Source organism: Pavona decussata, unplaced genomic scaffold (assembly GCF_977016875.1).
Source record: "Pavona decussata unplaced genomic scaffold, jaPavDecu1.1 SCAFFOLD_136, whole genome shotgun sequence".
Taxonomy (NCBI): Eukaryota; Metazoa; Cnidaria; class Anthozoa; order Scleractinia; family Agariciidae; genus Pavona; species Pavona decussata.
Window position 1 is genome coordinate 25171 of NW_028145549.1, and position 18631 is coordinate 43801.

The following is an 18631-nucleotide window of genomic DNA, read 5'->3' on the forward strand; positions in this document are numbered from 1 at the left end:
GTAGGAAAGATCAAAAAACGTTGAATGGCTGTCTTCAGTCCGTCTGATTAGTTTTAGGGCCCAATATGTGATGTTTGGAAACATTCACGGGCTCCAGATGTCAAGTATTTGTGAATCGGTTCTGATCTCATAATTCGTGACGTGAATTGCGAGCCGCAAGTATCGCACGCATATTCGATCTTCCTTGAGTGGGAACGAGTTTGAATCAGAGCTTGAAACTTGGTACAAAAAAATTTCTTTTCTTCGTCTTTCGATATATGAGATTTAATTTAGAGAAAATGACATACCAGAAACACTTTTATTTCAATGAAAATAAGCATTAGTTTCAAGGTCATTTTGAGTAGCGTACACAAATCTGCATGCTTTAGAAAGCAGCCAGCGAGTTTGGAATGTTTATTGTATTAATTCTCTTGCGAGATGGTTGGTCTAGGTTTGTGTAAAGTTTCAAGGTCATTGAGTTATTTTACACCGTGAACGGGGCTTCGTCCTTTGACCTTAATTTTCGCGGTTTTCATCGGCCCGTGACCGCACCTTGGCCGCATTTCAAACTCTTGCAATTTTCTCAAAAAATAAAATACCTTGGAACTTTAAAATATGATTTTCGAAAATAGTTAATCCAAGGGTATCTTCAGACGAAATATCACAAATTCGACGAAGTGGTCGCTGAAATGCAGTTCTCGAGCCGCTCTTAAGCGGTAGGAAGCTCCACATCGCAGGTGAACAATAAATTGATGCCTGACATTAAGTTTTATCGTTGTTTAGTTTACTCCTTAATCTAACTTATATTCTCTCTTCATTACGTGTGTAAATTTACAACTCAGTCAATATTGCTCCTACTGAAATCCAAATAAACGTCAAGAAAAGGAGAACACGGGGAAATCACTCTTGGTTGCTTGGCACAGATCTTTAAGTGTGTTTACAACTGAATGAGGACCGTACGTGCGGTGCGAACGAAACTGCCCCGAAACAAAATGTTTAAAGATTAGTTTCTCTACGAATATTTATCCTATCGAAGCGATTGAAGTATACTTGTAAAGCTTGAAACACGTTAATTAAAGAAAAAAAATATTTATTGTTGCTAAGAAACGCATTAGACTAGTAAATTGCCTAAATTGGTAGGAGTTGCGTTCAAGTTAACGAGAAAGAAAAATTCACCGTCGTTTGCTCATGTTCTCCACAAATCCCTTAAATTAGGTCATTTCACGTTGTTGTTTTGCGGAGGATGGCAAAGAAATGTATCAAAATTTAATTGCGGAGCGATTGTTTTTGTTCAAATGTTGTTGCAACCGTCGTCGTTGCTTAACAGGGTTCCCAGACTTATTTGGCGCTCGGATAAAAAGGTTTGAAAAATCATAACTCAGTCAATATCGCTACTACTAAAATAATTCTGGACCTTACAAAAATTTTAACACTTTAACGCTTGGTTGTAGCCCGAAATATCAGAGCGTTTAAAAATGGTGCGTGCATGTTTATACAGTCCAAGCCCATGAAAGCAGAGCGGCGTAAATGTATTACATGTACACGGCTCCAAAACAAAATGTTCAAAAAATAATTTCTCTGCGAATATTGGTGGTATAAAAAAAGGGTAAAATGTGTAAAGCTTAAAAACATGGAAGAAAATATTTTCGTTTACAAATAATGTGTAAACGACCGTCGAATTACACGTCATGATAATATTTTTGGTGTAAGAGCAACTGAGCGACCCGGGGAAAAATGTTTGGAAATTCAAAACCGTGTCAATTCTGCTCCTATAGTAATAACTCTAGTCTCTATAAAACGTCAACGAATGGAAAATATTGGAAAACAGTCTTTGGTGTTTGGTAGAATTATTTTAGAGCTTTTGAACTTGTGTTCGTTTACAAACAAGTGAGAGCCGTGTTTGCGAGAGGATACCTATCTTTCGAGTTAGGAACCGAGTTAGGAACCGAGTTAGGAACCGAGTTAGGAACCGGGTTAGGAACCGAGTTGGGAACCGAGTTAGGAACCGAGTTAGGAACTGAGTTGGGAACCGAGTTAGGAACCCATATGTCGATTAGATATATATGTACCGATTGGCCTTTTCTTTCATCTGGGGATAGAAAAACTTCTTGCGTACCTGTAACAGTTGCTAGCTCGGAATCCATCAGTAGAAAGTGTCCATAATCCCACTGTATGAATATTATATCTACGCCAGAACGTAAACACCGTATATTCTTAGACTGTGGGGTTTTAGGTCTCCTGTGGCTCACTAAACCTTCTATTTTATGTAGTAAATTCCTTAAGTCGCCGTCTTTCACCTCAGCTGGCCACACTTCCACGCGATTGTTTGATTTTGCCAGGTTCATTCCTGAAAGTCACCATTGTGGTTCAGAAACACAGCAATTTTCAGGTAGATCGAAACCGTACCGATTAACAGCGTACGTTTTGGAGATAAAAACGGATTCGAGTAATTCAGTCATCGCCGACAGGACAGTATGGCCGAAGGCTGAAAACAGCATAACCAACTTTCCAGGAACGCCTCGGGTTCGTATCTCGTCTTCATATTTGTTCACTGCGATTTTCAATCTATCGAGGTCAAGCTTTAAATGGCTTTTTAAAATGGCGATTTTCAATCTATCGAGGTCAAGCTTTAAATGGCACACCACAGGATCTCTCTCAAGAGTTTGTAGCTGTTGCGTTTCTTGGGTTCCAAAACACGATAAAATACAATAAATTATTTACGGCTAAAATCAAAGACCTTCGCTCTACAATATCTTGGCCAAAAATCATCCAAATCGCGTTCGAATTGCTCGTTTTGACAATACTTCTTTTGATCAGCGGCCCTTTTAAAAGTGGCGATAAACAACTATGTATTTGGCCACTCGAGCTTTCCTGACATTATGAGTCTGTGAAAACCTGAGGTTGAGACCACTGCATGACTTAAAATTAATTTCGATGTCTGAGATTTGCCACGATCCAGATTTCAAGTACATATTAATAGCCTTAAATCGCTCAATGACTTGCTTGTTTCCTTTGAATTCAGCAAACCTTTCTTTCCGCGACAGCGTGGGGCGCGCGAAACGTAATGGGGTGCGAAAAGGAGCAAAGGAGAGGAGAGAGGAGCGGGAGTGGATGAAAACGCCAACAGAGGCTACACATAGGCTGCGTAGCGGTCCTTTTCTTTTAGGGGCTCGCAATATCTTTTCCGCTCTTTCTCGTGCCTCTCTCGTTCACATTTGAACTTTAGTCTTAGGCCCGGTTCAGATGCCGAACTTTTTATGAACCGAACCTGATACCTCGAATTATGTACATGAAAAGTTCGGCGTCTGAATCAGTTGAGAACGGCTGTTTCAATTTGGAAGGGCTCAGCCGGGAATTTCGGCTTTGGAACGGCTTTGATTCAGACATCGAACTTTTCATGAGCCGAACCTAATGCATAAATTATTATAACGTATTTCAAATAAAAAATAAAAAATAAAAAAATAAAAAACCGCTGACATTTCGATTGGCTTTGCTCCAAGTAAATTAAGTTCGGCGTCTGAATCAGAAGGCGCGATTTTCGTGATTTGGGCCGACCTTAATTTGAATTAAGTTCGGCGTCTGAACTGGGCCTTAAAAAAACATGGTTTAGGTTTCGTTGTAAACTCGGCTTCATTGATTCATTGTTAGATCGGTTAAAACAAAGTTATTACAAGAAAGTTGTTGAGCAATGAGTGGTCATCCCGACTATAACCTGACTGACTTCAAAATTCTTGGTTCAACTTCAAATAGGACATTCTATTTCTAACCAGGCGAAACCCCTAGTTTAGAGTTAAAGTGCTGATCGGAACTGATGCTAGGCTAATACAAAGACGATTTACTTTAAAAAACAACAACAACAACAAAAAAAACAGCCAAAAACTTGTCTCAAATCAATAACCATATCGCCCAAAGTTTGTTTAACTCGCTTGCCAACTCCTTACTCGGTTCCCAACTCGGTTCCTAACTCGGTTCCTAACTCGGTTCCCAACTCGGTTCCTAACTCGGTTGCCAACTCGGTTCCTAACTCTGTTGTTAGTTTATCTCTGTTTGCGAATGAAAACAATACGACCACGAAAAAATATTTTTCAAAAATTTATAATTTCTACACGAATATCGATGGTATCGAGAATTTACAGTACGTCGCACTGTAATAGACGATTGAAGCATCTGTCGGTAAAGCTTTAAACACGTAGCATAGAGAAAAATTATCGATTATTGCCTGGAAGAAAACATTTTCCGTTTTATAAATGACCTGAAAACGGCCGTCGAATCACGTAAACATGGTATTTTCGCTGCGAGAGTAAGATAGCTCCCGGGAAAAATGTTTGGAAATTCAAAACTGTGTCAATTCTGCTCCTAAAGTAATATTTCTAGTATCTAAATAAACGTTAACAAATGGAGAATACGGGAAAATAGTCTTTGGCTTTTGGTACAATTCTTTCCGTGCGGAGCGAATGAAAAAAAAAAAAAAAAAAAACAGCCATGAAACAACATGTTCAAAAAATGAAACACGTAGCATAAAAAATTATCGATTTTTGCCTGGAAGAAAATATTTTCATTTACAAATGATCTGTTAAAACGGCTGTCGGAATTACGTAAACTTGGTTTTTTTTGCGAGAGCAAGTTAGTAGCTCCCGGGGAAAAATGTTTGGAAATTCAAAATTGTGTCCATTCTGCTTCTTATTATTAATAATTCTAGTCTCTCAATAAACGTTAAGAAAAGGAGAATACAGGAAAATACTCTTTGGTGTTTGGTAGAATTATTTAACAGCTTTTAAACTTGTGTGTGTTTACAATCACATGAGAGCCGTGCGGTGCGAATGAAAAACACGAAAACACGGCCACGAAATATATTTTTCAAAAATTAACTTCTCCTCGAATATTAGTGATATCGAAAGCGATTAAAGAGCCTATGTAAAGCTATTTTAGAGTTCTGAAAGTTGCCATAACTGATCATAAACGGGTGATATAGACAAATGCGAGGCTTCTTTAAACTTACTTTTCCGGCCGGCCTGCTCTAATAACTTGCTATCTATCGTCTCTTTCACGTTGAACTTTGCTTAATCGTCCCCGCTTTTCTGATTTCTTTATCTCTCCCTTTTTTTTCTTTCCACGTTTGTCAACGTTTGTATTGTGTGCTCTTTAACATTTCTGTTGTAACGCACCTCGCCATGCAACTTCCCGCCAAACAAACACGGGCGCATTAGCATTGTGGGATTGCGTACGGACGGACAGTCGAACGGACAAGTGACGTAATAACCAAACAAAAATTTTACGCTTTCACGGGTTACCAAATTCTCTTAGCTAAGGGGCTCCGCGTGCGCGCCTCCGGCGCGCCGAGCTCCGCTATAAAATCAATTGAGCAGTTCATTTCTCTATATATATGGCATATAATCTAATTCATCCGCCGACCCGCTGGAAAAGAAAATGAAAATTGAAATATACATTCGGTTGAAACAACGTTGTCAGGTAAAAACTATAGACCGTGAACGTTACGACCCAACGATGCTCTGAGAAGCGTCTGGCCTATTAGCTTATTTGTATTATTCTTGTTTGAAAATAAAGGCACATACAGTTTTTACGGCTTCCAATTCATATATTTCTTTCAGACAGATAGGAAAAACACGAAACACGCGCTTGTTAATTGGATCATCCCATAGTTCCATCAGGTCTCATCGTTTACGGTTCACACTTTATACGAGGCAACGTTTTTTCAATCGAGTGTATATAAAAAAAAATGCACGCAATACTCACTGACACGAATGATAATGATGATTATTTTTTTAGATGGTGGCTTCAAATGCTTTTACCAGAAAATTAATTCACATTACCGAGGTGCTACTGTGTTTTGAAACAGGCGTGGCAGATCATCAAAGAACGGTTGCTACTTAAAATCATAATTTACCAAATATTTACCATGTTTACTAAAGAAACAAATTGTGACTTTTGCTTAAGCGAAATTGTAAAACATGGCATAATCTAAGATCACTGACTATCTCGTATTATTATTATTATGAGTTATCAGCTAAACCTTTTTTCCTCTTGCGTCGCTAATATCCGCCATCTTCAAGTGGTCGTAAAGAAGACAAAGGATAGCCGGAACTCACCCGACACGGCATGCCCCAGGGAAGTCATACTAAGAAAACGTTGTTTCATTTTGGGAGAAATTCAGCCTACGTTTTGACAGAATAGAGCTTTCTAATTGTTGTAAATTTAAGAGGCAAGGAAAATTTTGCTTCGACTTCAAATATTCAAGAACAATTTCTTTTTTCATTGTAAAATAACGAATATTCATTTAATTCGACATTTCTAGACGATCGTGGTCAGATGTCAGTATGCGCAATTACTGGAACCGATCAGACAGTGTTTCTCAGACAGCAAAATAATATACAGGGAAACTCGTTGTCGTTCATTTAGTGTTTGAGATCTCGCAGGTGACAACATGGTCATCTTCGAATACAGTTTTTATGCAAAGTTCTTGTAATAGTAGCGGCACAAAGAGTGTAATTAGCAGCGTTCTACATCCCACCCGCCGGACTGTTTTAATAAAAGCTGCATTTCATTAAATTAAAGGCAAAATTGTTTCATTTAGAAATATATACTGCACATCAAGGGGTCATGAGCATTATGGATGTAGCAAGCTACTTCAATGCCATGCCGTCGTTTTCTTTTGTCAGCTCTTTTAACTATTGGCATGACGGCGGTTACTGCGATTAGAGGAAATTTTGGGCATTAAAGCTACGGACATAAGATTATTCAAAGCCGACACTTTTATTATAAACTTTGTTATTCTTCTACCTGTCTTCTAAAATTTAAAAGCAGGTGCACCAAGTACTTGTTAGTTGCAATCAAAAGTGTAGTCCTAAGAAATGAATTTTCCTATAATAACTGCGATGTTTTTTCCAGTTATTTATACATCCGCTTTCACAAGAATGTTTTTATTGTATATCACCAATTCTCAAAAAGTGTTTGCTATAAATATTATACGTGTTCACTGTTGGCCGAAAAAGAGGTTATTTGACATAACCAGTTTTCGATAAAGAGGCTATTTAATATCACTGGCCATCTTCTTGCCATTGGCCGAGAAGCTCATAATTAATACGAGTTAAGTGAATGCCATTTCCATAAAGGATTTTTGCGGGCAAATGACCGTTTAATCTTTCTTCCCAGTAGCCGGAAAATGGGTATTCAAAGCCGACACTTTTATTATAAACTTCGTTGTTCTTCCTCCTGTCTTCAGCTTTAATCAAGAAAACACTACGCAGTGAAATGAGCCTTAGGACTGAAGGATCTTGTGTCATCTTAAGGAAAGAAGTATTCCCAGAACTCGTCCAATTTGTGCACTTCATATTAGCATTATGAAAAGTGAACCAACTACCAGAAAGGAAAAAGAAGCGTTTCGTAAAAAGACATGTTTGGCTTGTTGACATTTTTAATGAAACCTGTCGTAAAAATGTCGATCATTCCGAATAAATTTTCGTTCACTTTTGGCGTTATCAAGATATTACTTACAAACCTTAAATGACATATAACAAAATGGAAGTGAGAAAGTCAGATGAACATATTATCATCCCGGCATATGATGAAGACTTCTAAGGTCGTTTTATTAATTACCATTTATTACAGGCCACAAAAAAACATTTACTTACTGAACGTAGGTCAGCTGGATACTGTCTACTGTGTAATTTTAAAGTCAATATGGTATTACTGAAATAATAAAATTTCGACTATAAATACACGGAGCAGACCAGCCTACCTCATACTAAATGCATTTAAAGCGCAGTAACATACGGACTCGACAGTATATTCTTTATTCAGAATTTCCCAATGGCTTCAAATAACTCAACGTTTTATGACAACAGTCCCCTTTCTGGACAAGATATTGCGTTTGCCGTTATGTATTCATTCATGATCTTAATCGGCGTTCCCGCTAACTGCATCATAATCACCATCGTGCGAAAAACACCTTCGATGCACACGACTACTAACTACCTCTTGATGAATTTGGCTGTGGCGGATCTAACGACGCTGTTGCTTTGCCCGAGAATGTACGACTACTCCCTGAACAAAATGAGCGTTCACAAAGCAATGGGAGATTTTATCTGCAAAGTCTTTGTGGGAAATGCCATAGTCCCCATTTCAATGAACGTTGGTGCCTTAACCGTTTGTACCCTTGCCACTGAAAGATACCTGGCACTTGTGAAACCGTTTAACACTGGATTACGATTAACCAAGAAAAGACTTCCTTATGTCGTTGCGTTTTTGTGGGTATTTGCTGTTTTATCCTGTATTCTCGACTTCATGACAAATACCTTAGACACCAACCCTCTCTCAACTTATCCATGCAAACGACCATGGAGTCTTGACGAATATTCTGATCACAAGGGTTTCATAATTTATACGTGCGTTTTCTTTGGAATCATTCCATGCGTGATGGTTTTCTTCTGTTATTTGGAAATTTTTTGTGGACTTTTCATCACGGAGACAATTTGCGTTACACCAACTAATGGTACAAGTAGTCAAGCCCTTGAAGATCAGCGTACAAAGAAACAGCTTTTTAAGCTGTTAGTTTGGCTTACAATACTGTTTTGCATATGTACTCTGCCGTTTTCATTATTTTTTATATATTTGACTGCAATTGACCGAACTACTGTAGCCGATAATCGGGAACGTTTGTATTTTGTTCATAGAATGGTTACGTTTCTTATAAATGCTAACTCGTTTTTTAATCCACTCGTATGTGCTTTGCACAGTTCTAATTATCGAAGGGAGTTCAAAAGAACTGTCTGCTGTAAGCGTGTTCAAGAAACGAACCAGTGCAATTACAGTTCATAAAAGTTAAACAGAGAACTTTGTGGTCTTGTAACGAAACAGGTGATTTGTAATCTTTTTTCCGGCATATACAAGTGTAAATTGTTGACAATGTTAGCCAGCTTATAGATCAAATATTTAAAAAATCCGGTGAAATACGCATTTACCATTCTGTGTTCTCTAGTTCCGATGTGTTGTTGTTGTATTTCTTTTTGCAAGCGAGATATGAGGGAATATAATTCATTGATCGGGAACTTGGCGCACTTCGTTTTACAAATGGGCTGAAAACAAGGGTTTTTTCCCTTCTGTTGTATAATTTAACCGTTAGAAAAAAAAATGGACAATTTTGCATAGCCGCATAGGCAATGCTACATAGTTGAATGCATGGGCAATGACACACCAAAGAGTCCTTGTGGGAATCTTTTAGAACGCTCGAATGGCGCTTATATGGAAATCTTGGTTTTGTGGCTAAAACTTAAAGCAGGTGCACCAAGTGAGCGTCAGTTGCGAGCAGAAGTGTGACCCTGAGAAATGAATTTTCCTTGAATAACTTCGATATTTTTTTTTTATATATCCGCTTTCACAGAAAGGTTTTTATTGTATATCACCAATTCTCAAAAAAGTGTTTCCTATATATATTATAAGTTTTTGCCGTTGGCCGGAAAAGACGTTATTTGATATAACCAGTTTTCGATAAAGTCGTTATTAATATCATTGTCCATCTTCTTGCCATTGGCCGAGAGCGTGATAATTAATACGAGTAAGTGAACGCCATTTCCATAAAGACCTTTTACGGGCAAATGACCATTTAATCTTTCTTGCCAGTAGCCGGAAAATTATTCTTTCAAATAACTATTTTATTGCTTACTTGTTATTGTCTGGTTCGACTAAAGGTGATTTTCATGATGACCCTCGATATTGTACTCAGCTACGGATGTTCAGCGAGGACCAAACAGCAAAACTCCCACATTGGTGACTCAGCCACATTAATATATTGAGATATATTTGAAATAAATTAAATGAAATCATAAGAACCGCGTCCGCGCTGTAGTGAATATTGCTTGTCCGGCAAGTAGCGCACTGGACCGTGAGAACCCGGATGTAAAGTGCAGTGTTGGGCTAATCGAAGATTTTGAATTCAAATGTCATCTTCTCGTTAAAAACGTTTGTCCAACGATTTCTATCGTTTAGTTTTAACTTAACTGATCTGATGAAAATGCCTCCGAACAAGGGAATCATTCATAATTTAGTGTCAAGCTGCTTTTGTGGTAGTATTATCATCGGGCGAAGTTGGTCTAACATTTTAGATCACAAATTTAACTTAACGTCTCCTTTAAGGGAGCTCTTGTTGAGTGACTGTTTCTTTAAAATATTCGTAACCCAACCTGGTTACAAATTAGACTTGTTTCAATTACACATTTTCTGGCTACCTTCTAAAACATTTTTCGTTTCGGCTCTAAATGATTTCTTCCTCATTACAGAGGTAACCTTGGTGCCGGACCAAATTACTGCATTAAAATGTAATGCAGGGCTTACTAAATATTGCAGTTGGTTGGCAAGTAGAAGTTTCAGTAAGAATTTTTGCCGACGCCATTGTTTCTTTTTTGCCTCATTAGCGTACATGTAAATGGACAACGTAAACTGAAAACGCATGTCAAACCTGGTAATCAGGATGAATATCAGTGTGATCTGTTGAATATTCTCAGAGAACTTAGCTCGTAAAGCTGTTAAATTAAATTTACCAGGCAAGAAATATGGCTGGGTGACAGAGTTGCCAGGCATCTCGGCACTTTCAACGTTAATTTCTCAAAAACTATCTAACACATCATGTTCAAATTTTCAGCGAGTTTTAAGTTTGTCGAGCACTTTTAATTAACAGAGTGCGTTTGTTTGGAGCTTGTTTTGTTTCCTGTACGGATGCATGCTAATGGCGTCTTTTGTTAATAAAATCGTGCGGCCATTAGTCTTAAGGCCCAAGTGCCGCCTTCAATTCACCGGTATTTTTGAATTATTCAAAGTAAGAACTTCAACCTTTGCATAAAAGGAGATAAAATGTGACTCGAGCAATGTCACACAGGCTATAATTTTAGGCAAGTTGTCTTCCGTATCAGATCTCAATCTGTATTCAAACTCCAGCTGGGAATTATTTAGTTCATTAGGCTATCCTCATTTCGCAAAAAGGCCGTCGTATTTACGCCGCTCGAAGATTGCCTATGTTAAACATCAAATGACTAGAAACCGAAGTATTTATCAGATCATTCTGCCTCCCGCTTCAGGCGACAATAACGCACCTTCCAGTGAAGGAGCCTTAGTGTAACCAAATGAAACAAATGTCTTTTTTTAACCTTTCTCACATCTGTTCACGTGAAATGGACAAATTGTGTATTAACTACCTAGAAACGAGATTTTTCTCCAAAACACGAGGGTTTTGCAAAAACCTTTCACACAAAAAAACTGTCTTCCAAAACGTCAATCACCTTTATTTGATTTTTTTTCCTATCTTTGGCAACATAAAGAGAACTTATGGACCTTTAATGACACCGAGAAAACCGATAACAAGAAAAGGAAATGGAAATACTATCAGTCAGACCTGAAGGTAAATAAGAATTGGTATTTAATTGCGTGGGAACGTCTACAGAGTGCAGACGTCATTACTACATATTTCACTAAGCTTAATCCGTAATAATAAGGCCAACAATGGTAAGCCATACAGCTCCTTTTAGTTTTTCTGACCATTGTCTTTTTGTATGTTATTTTTGTGGTCTATGGATAGACCACAAAAATACAAATTAAACGCCTCTCTGCTGTTTAATACTGAGTAAAAACAAATGGTGGAGTGCATCTTTGTGGGATTTCCTGGTTTAAATTAAAATGGGTTTCAATTATAAGTTGAACCGACATATAAAATAAATTGAGCAGTTCATTTTACCAGATGCAAGTCTCTCTCTATATGTGACATATAATCTAATTCATCCGCCCACCCACTGGAAAGAAAAATTACAATTGAAATATACCCTTGGTTGAAACTACGTTGTCAGATAAAAAGTATAGAGTGACCCTCAACGAAAAGACCCAACGGTGCTTTGAGAAGCGTCTGGCCTATTAGCTTATTTGTATTAATCTTGGTTGAGAAAAAAGGCACATGCAGATTTTACGGTTTCAAATTCATATTTTTCTTGCAGACGAATTGGAAAAACACGAAACACGTGCTTGCTAATTGGATCATCCCATAATTCCATTTAAGTCGCCTCGTTTACGATGCACACTTTACACGAGACAACTTTTTTCAATCAAGTGTATATATATATATAAAAAATGCACGCCATACTCACTTACACGAATGATAATGATGATTATTCTTATAGATGGTGGCTTCAAATGTTTTTACCAGAAAATTAATTCACATTACCGAGGTGCTACTGTGTTTCGAAACAGGCGTTGCAGATCATCAAAGAACGGTTGCTACTTAAAATCATAATTTACCAAATATTTACCATGTTTACTAAAGAAACAAATTGTGACTTTTGCTTAAGCGAAACTGTAAAACATGGCATAATCTAAGATCACTGTCTCGTATTATTATTATGAGTTATCAGCTAAACCTTTTTTCCTCTTGCGTCGCTAATATCCGCCATCTTCAAGTGGTCGTAACTAAGGATAGCCGGAACTCACCCGACATGGCATGCCCCGGGGAAGTCATACTAAGAAAACGTTGTTTCAATTTGGGAGAAATTCAATCTACGTTTTGACAGAATAGAGCTTTCTAATTGTTGTAAATTTAAGAGGCAAGGAAAATTTTGCTTCGACTTCAAATATTCAAGAACAATTTCTTTTTTCATCGTAAAATAACGAATATTCATTTAATTCGAGATTTCAAGACGATCGTGCCGGTCAGATGTAATATGGGCTTTTACTAGAACCGATGAAATAGTGTTTCTCAGACGGCAAAATAATTTACAGGGATAACTCGTTGTCGTTCACTTGGTGTCTGAGATCTCGCAGGTGACCGAACCTGGTCATCTTCGAATACAGTCTTAGTCAAAGTCCGTGTTACAGCTGTTTCAGGCACAGAAATTGTAGTTTGCAACGTTCTTTACCCCACCCGCCAGACTGTTTTCATAAAAGCCACACTTCATTGAAATAAAGGCAAAATTGTTCCATTTAGAAATATACCGCTCATCAAGGGGTCATGAGCATTATGGATATAGCAAGCTACTTCAATGCTATGCCGTTTCCTTTTGTCAGCTCTTTTAAATATTGGCATAACGCTTACTGCGATCAGAGAAACTTTTCAGGGGCATTAAAACTACGGACATAAGATTATTCAAAGCCGGCACTTTTTTAAAATAATTTGTTATTCTTTTGCCTGTCTTCAGCTTTAATCAAGAAAGCACTACGCAGTGAAATGAGCCTTAGAAGTCTCCCCTTAACTAGTCTCATTTGTCCACTTCATATTAGCATTAAGAAAAGTGAATTAACTACCAAAAAGGAAAACAAAGCGTTTCGTTAAAAGACACATTTGGCTTGTCAACATTTTTAATGAAACCTGTCGTAAAAACGTCAATAATTCCAAATAAATTTTTGGTTAAGTTTGGCGTTATCACAATAACTTTCGAAGCTTAGATGACATTTAAGGAAATGAAAATGAGAAAGTCGGACATATATATTATCAATCAGGCATATGATGAGGACTTCGAAGTTCGTTTAATAAATTACCATATATCACAGGCCGCAATAATAAGCGATATACTTTCTTTTAGGCATGTTTCTAAGCATCCTAAACATTAACTTAGGTGTACGCAATTCTTTTTTTTTACTTCGTGTTTTTTACGTTGTAAGTTAATACTGTGAGTTTACTTTTACAATTTGAACACGATGACATATACACATTCACAAACTAAACGTAGCTAAGCTGGATACTGTCTACTGTGTACCTTAAAGTCAATATGTTATTGAATAATAATTATATCGAAGCCATTAAATACACGGAGCAAACCAGCTGACCTCATACTGAGTTCGTTTAAAGCACAGTAACATACGGACTCGGCAGAATTTTCTTTATTCAATGGCTTCAAATAACTCAACATTTTATGACGACAGTCCCCTTTCTCGTCAGGATATTTTGTTTGCCGTTATAAATTCACTCATAGTGGCAATCGGTGTTCCCGCTAACTGCATCATAATCACCATCGTACGAAAAACACCTTCGATGCACACGACTACCAACTACCTCTTGATGAATTTGGCAGTGGCGGATTTAACGACGCTGTTGCTTTGCCCGGGAATGTATGACTACTCCCTGAACAAAATGAGCGTCCACAAAACAATGGGAGATTTTATCTGCAAATTCTTCGTGGGCAATGCATTGGTGCCGATCACCGCGAACGTTGGTGCCTTAACCGTTTGTACCCTTGCCACTGAAAGATACCTGGCACTTGTGAAACCGTTTTACACTGGATTACGATTAACCAAGAAAAGACTTCCTTATGCCGTTGCGTTTTTGTGGGTAACTGCTGTTTTATCCTGCATTCCCGACTTCATGACAAATACGATAGACAACGATCCTTTGTCAACTTATCCATGCAAACGGCCATGGAGTCTTGACGAATATTCCGATCATGGCAGCTATATAATTTACACTTGCGTTTTCTTTGAAATCATTCCATGCGTGATAGTGTTCTTTTGCTATTTTGAAATTTTCCGTGGCCTGTTCATCACGAATACAATTTGCGTGACACCCGCTAATGGTCCAAGCAATCAAGCGCTTGAGGATCAGCGTGCAAAGAAACAGCTTTTTAAGCTGTTAGTTTGGCTTACAATACTGTTTTGCATATGTACTCTGCCTTTTTCATTATTTTTCATATATTTGACTACAATTGACCGAACTACTGTATCCGATAATTGGGAACGTTTGTATTTTGTTCATAGAATGGTTAAGTTTCTTATAAATGCTAACTAGTTTTTTAATCCACTCGTATATGCTTTGCAAAGTTCTAATTATCGAAAGGAGTTCAAAAGAATTATCTGCTGTAAGCGTGCACAAGAAACAAGCCTATGAAATTACAGGTTCATAGAAAGTGAAGGAAAGAACTTTGTAGTGTTGCGTCGAAATAGGTGTAATCTTTTTTGCTGCAGATACAATTGTAAATTGTCGACAATGTTATTAGCCAGCTTATAGATCAAATATTAAAAAAAAATCCGGTGAAATATGCATTTACCATTCTGTATTCTCTAGTTCCGATGTGTTGTTGTTGTTGTTGTTCTTTTTGGAGGCGAGATATGAGGGAATATAATTTAGTGATCGGGATCTTGGCGCACTTCGTTTTGTTACAAATGGGCTGAAAACGAGGGTTTTCTCCCTTCTATAGTATAAGTTAACCGTTATAAAAAAAACTGGACAATTTTGCATTGAAAAAATCCCTATCAAATGCAAAGCTACATAGGCAATGCTACACACGTAAACGCATCGGCAATGACACCAAAGAGTCCTTGTGGGAATCTCTTAGAGCGCTCGAATGGGGTTTATGTGGAAATCTTGGTTTTGTGGCTAAAATTTAAAAGCAGGTGCACCAAGTGAGCGTTAGTTGCGATCAAAAGTGTAGTCCTGAGAAATGAATTTTCCTATCATAACTTCGATATTTTTTCCAGTTATTTATATAATTATCCGCTTTCACAGAAAGATTTTTATTGTATGTCACCAATTCTCAAAAAGTGTTTGCTATAAATATTATTAGTGTTTACTGTTGGCCGGAAAAGAAGTTATTTGATATAACCAGTTTTCGATAAAGTGGCTATATCACTGGCCATCTTCTTGCCATTGGCCGAGAAGGTCATAATTAATATGAGTAAGTGAATGCCATTTCCATAAAAAAAACGTTTTCCGGGCAAATGACCATTTAACCTTTCTTTCCATATCCGGAAAATAGCTATTTCAATTAATTATTTTATTGCCTACTATTGTCTGGGTATTTTCATGATGACCGTCGATACTCGGCTACGGATATTCGGCGCAGACCGAACAGCAAAACTCCCATTTTGGTGACTCAGCCACATTAACTGAAATCATAAGAACCGCGTCCGCGTTGTAGTGAATATTAGAGACTTTAAGCATCGACGACGGGAACGGCAACGGCGACGTGAGATTGTGAGGGAAAACCCAAATGTCACATTGCGCATGTCTGGCGGGAAATATCCAGACGTTCTGTTCCGGGGCCCGACGTGAGAAAGCTTCGTTTGGCGTTGCCCGAAAACGTGAGAACATTTCACATATTTTACCTTCGTTTCGCCCCGAAAAAATGATATTTTTAATATCGCTTGGCACTTAAGGATACTGCAGGTAAAGTACGCGTTGAGTTTTTGTTTTATTTTTTCGGAAACTATAATAACTTCATCAGTCGGCTGTTTCAAAACAGAAACGGCTAGTGACGATGCCTGCAAAATTAGAAATGACTTGCGAGTCTGACACTAATCATCGATGTTTCTCTCTAACATCAGTGTAACATTACTTTTTCTTATTCAAAACAAGACACACTAGAACTTTTAATTTACATTTAAGCTGGAGAAAAATAAACAGTCTATGTTGCTCAAAATAGCATCCGAACCACAAACCACTGTGTCATATCGTAGTTTTCAGTTCAAATTTTTAGATGTAAAGATAACGAAATTCTCACGCGTGCTCGCACTACTAAAGTGTTTCTTGAAATCCCAGCCTTCGATGCAGAACATTTGAAGTAAATTAATGTTAATCTAGTCGCTATTTCTAGTTATATCGGTGATTTTTATTACGATCTAAAAATATATCAAATGGTCTGAATTGTTTACATCGGAGAACTGCAACTCCGACAAACACGTTCTCGTTAATAGCAGTAAAAATTCTCCATCGGTTATTTCATTATTAAAATCGATTTCTGACTTCTTTTAACGAAAACTTGATGGGTGCTTTCAATTCGACGAAATTTTCGAAAATTTCGGGTGGGAATCGAACGGAACAGCATCTTTTCCGGAAAAGATTTTCGACAATTTAGGACAACCTTTTCAGCTGTTCCCGAAAAGTGGAAACCGACCGAGAATAAGCCCGTTCCATTCGAGACCGAAATTTCCGAAAATTCAAATCGAAAATTTTTGGTGAATGGAAAGCGCCCATCCTATTTAATCCTCTTCGAGGGAAGCTGTCGTCGTATTGCGCCTGCTTAACTGTTTCCAATTTCGCGACGCAACCGCGTCCTCTCCTCAGTCTTTCCTCGGTTTTTCCGTCGCCGTTGCCGTTCCCGTCGTCGATGCTTAAAGTGCCCCTAACCCTTCAATTTGTTTTCTTTTGGTAGATTTCCATATCTTTCAAGAACTCATTTTCGAAAAAATTTTTGAGAAATATTGAATCCTTTTTTTTTTACGAGCGCTAGAAGTGAAGGCAGTCTTGTCGATATTTTCACCTATCGTTCGCATTAGTCCCCCACTCGGCCAAATATGGAGCGTGACGTAAGAAAAGGACATCGTGCAAAAATATCCGAAGATTCGCGGTAATGCTTCAATTGTAAACAGAGAAAATGGTTGGAAAATGTGTGGTTTTTGGATGCAGCAGCTCTCGAAATGTAGAGAAAGGAATCAGCATGCATAAGAGGGGTGTCGAATGGTCCCATTCAGTTTAAAAGTGCTCGCAAAAATTGGCCTTTGCTCTAATTGCTCTCAAAAATTAAACGGGTGCTCGCTTGCTCGTGCTCGCAAAATTTTTGCAACTGCTCGCATGCTCGCACTCTCGTTAACATGTACTCGATTGCTCGAGATTTCGTTAATCCTATTAATAAAAGAGAGATTCCAGCTCGCAGAAAATTTACGAAGTACTCGAAGTGCTCGCTGCTCGCTATCTCTATTTTTCTAAAGTGCTCGCTGCTCGCCATCTGTATTTTCTAAAGTGCTCGCTGCTCGCAAGAAAAATTTGACAACAGCTCGTGCTCGCAAAAATAAACACAGTGGTCGCATGCTCGCAAATGCTCGCAAAGACCATTCGATACCCCTCATAAGATTCCTTCTGAATCCTTCTGGTGTCCTTTTCTTACGTCACAGTGTCAAATATCGGACGCTTCTCATTGGCTCGTTCCTAATGAGCCCACGAGAGAAAAACTTGTCCAGCGGGGCTTAAAGGGCGCAAAAATTTAAAAATTTCAGTAACTTTTAGCGCTCGTAAAATAAAAAGGATTCAATATTTCTCAAAATTTTTTTCGAAAATGAGTTCTTGAAAGATATGGAAATCTACCACAAGAAAACAAATTGTAGGGTTAGGGGCACTTTAAAGTCTCTATTGCTTGTCTGGCAGGTAACGCACTAGACCGTGAGAACCCGGATGTAAAATGTAGTGTTGGGCTAATTGGAGATTTTGAATTCAAATGTCATCTTCTCGTTAAAAAACGTTTGTCCAACGATTTCTGTCGTTTAGCTTTAACTTAACTAATCTGATGAAAACATCTCCGAAAAAGGGAATATTTCATGATTTAGTGTCAAGCTGCTTTTGTGGTAGTATTATAATCGGGCCAAGTTGGTCTAATATTTTAGATCACGAAAGGTACGTTGGCCGAACACAGTTTTCCAGTATACAGGTGTTGGTAAACATTATTTGAAAACTACGTACTTCTGAGTACTCGAAATTAGCATGGTGCAAGATTAACTAAGAAGGAATAAATTTTGATACTTCTTGTTGAGCAAGGTGCCGTTGCCATGGCAACGTAGCAAGCTAATAACCGTTCTCGAATAATGGTTTTCCTCAAGTTTTAGAAAATGCACTCGTTAGATTTTTTCCATCTCTTTGTATCCAGAAATACTCACAAAATACTGAAATAGTGACGCTGCT

At 38.0% G+C, this 18631-nt stretch overlaps 1 protein-coding gene and 1 pseudogene across 1 annotated transcript; both read left to right on the plus strand.

Annotated features, from left to right (window-relative positions):
* The first annotated feature begins 7746 nt into the window (after positions 1–7746).
* Positions 7747–8995, plus strand: LOC146467386 (tachykinin-like peptides receptor 86C). The gene has a single exon (XM_085125960.1). It carries the CDS (start codon positions 7807–7809, stop codon positions 8812–8814), a length of 1008 nt encoding a protein of 335 aa, XP_084982086.1. The 5' UTR covers positions 7747–7806; the 3' UTR covers positions 8815–8995.
* Positions 8996–13607: 4612 nt separating this feature from the next.
* On the plus strand, positions 13608–14848 carry LOC146467387 (tachykinin-like peptides receptor 86C; annotated as a pseudogene).
* The last annotated feature ends 3783 nt before the right edge of the window (positions 14849–18631 follow it).

Bases quoted from the DNA above. Each gene is read 5' to 3' on its own strand.
- LOC146467386 (XM_085125960.1), top strand. From the start codon at position 7,807: ATGGCTTCAAATAACTCAACGTTTTATGACAACAGTCCCCTTTCTGGA.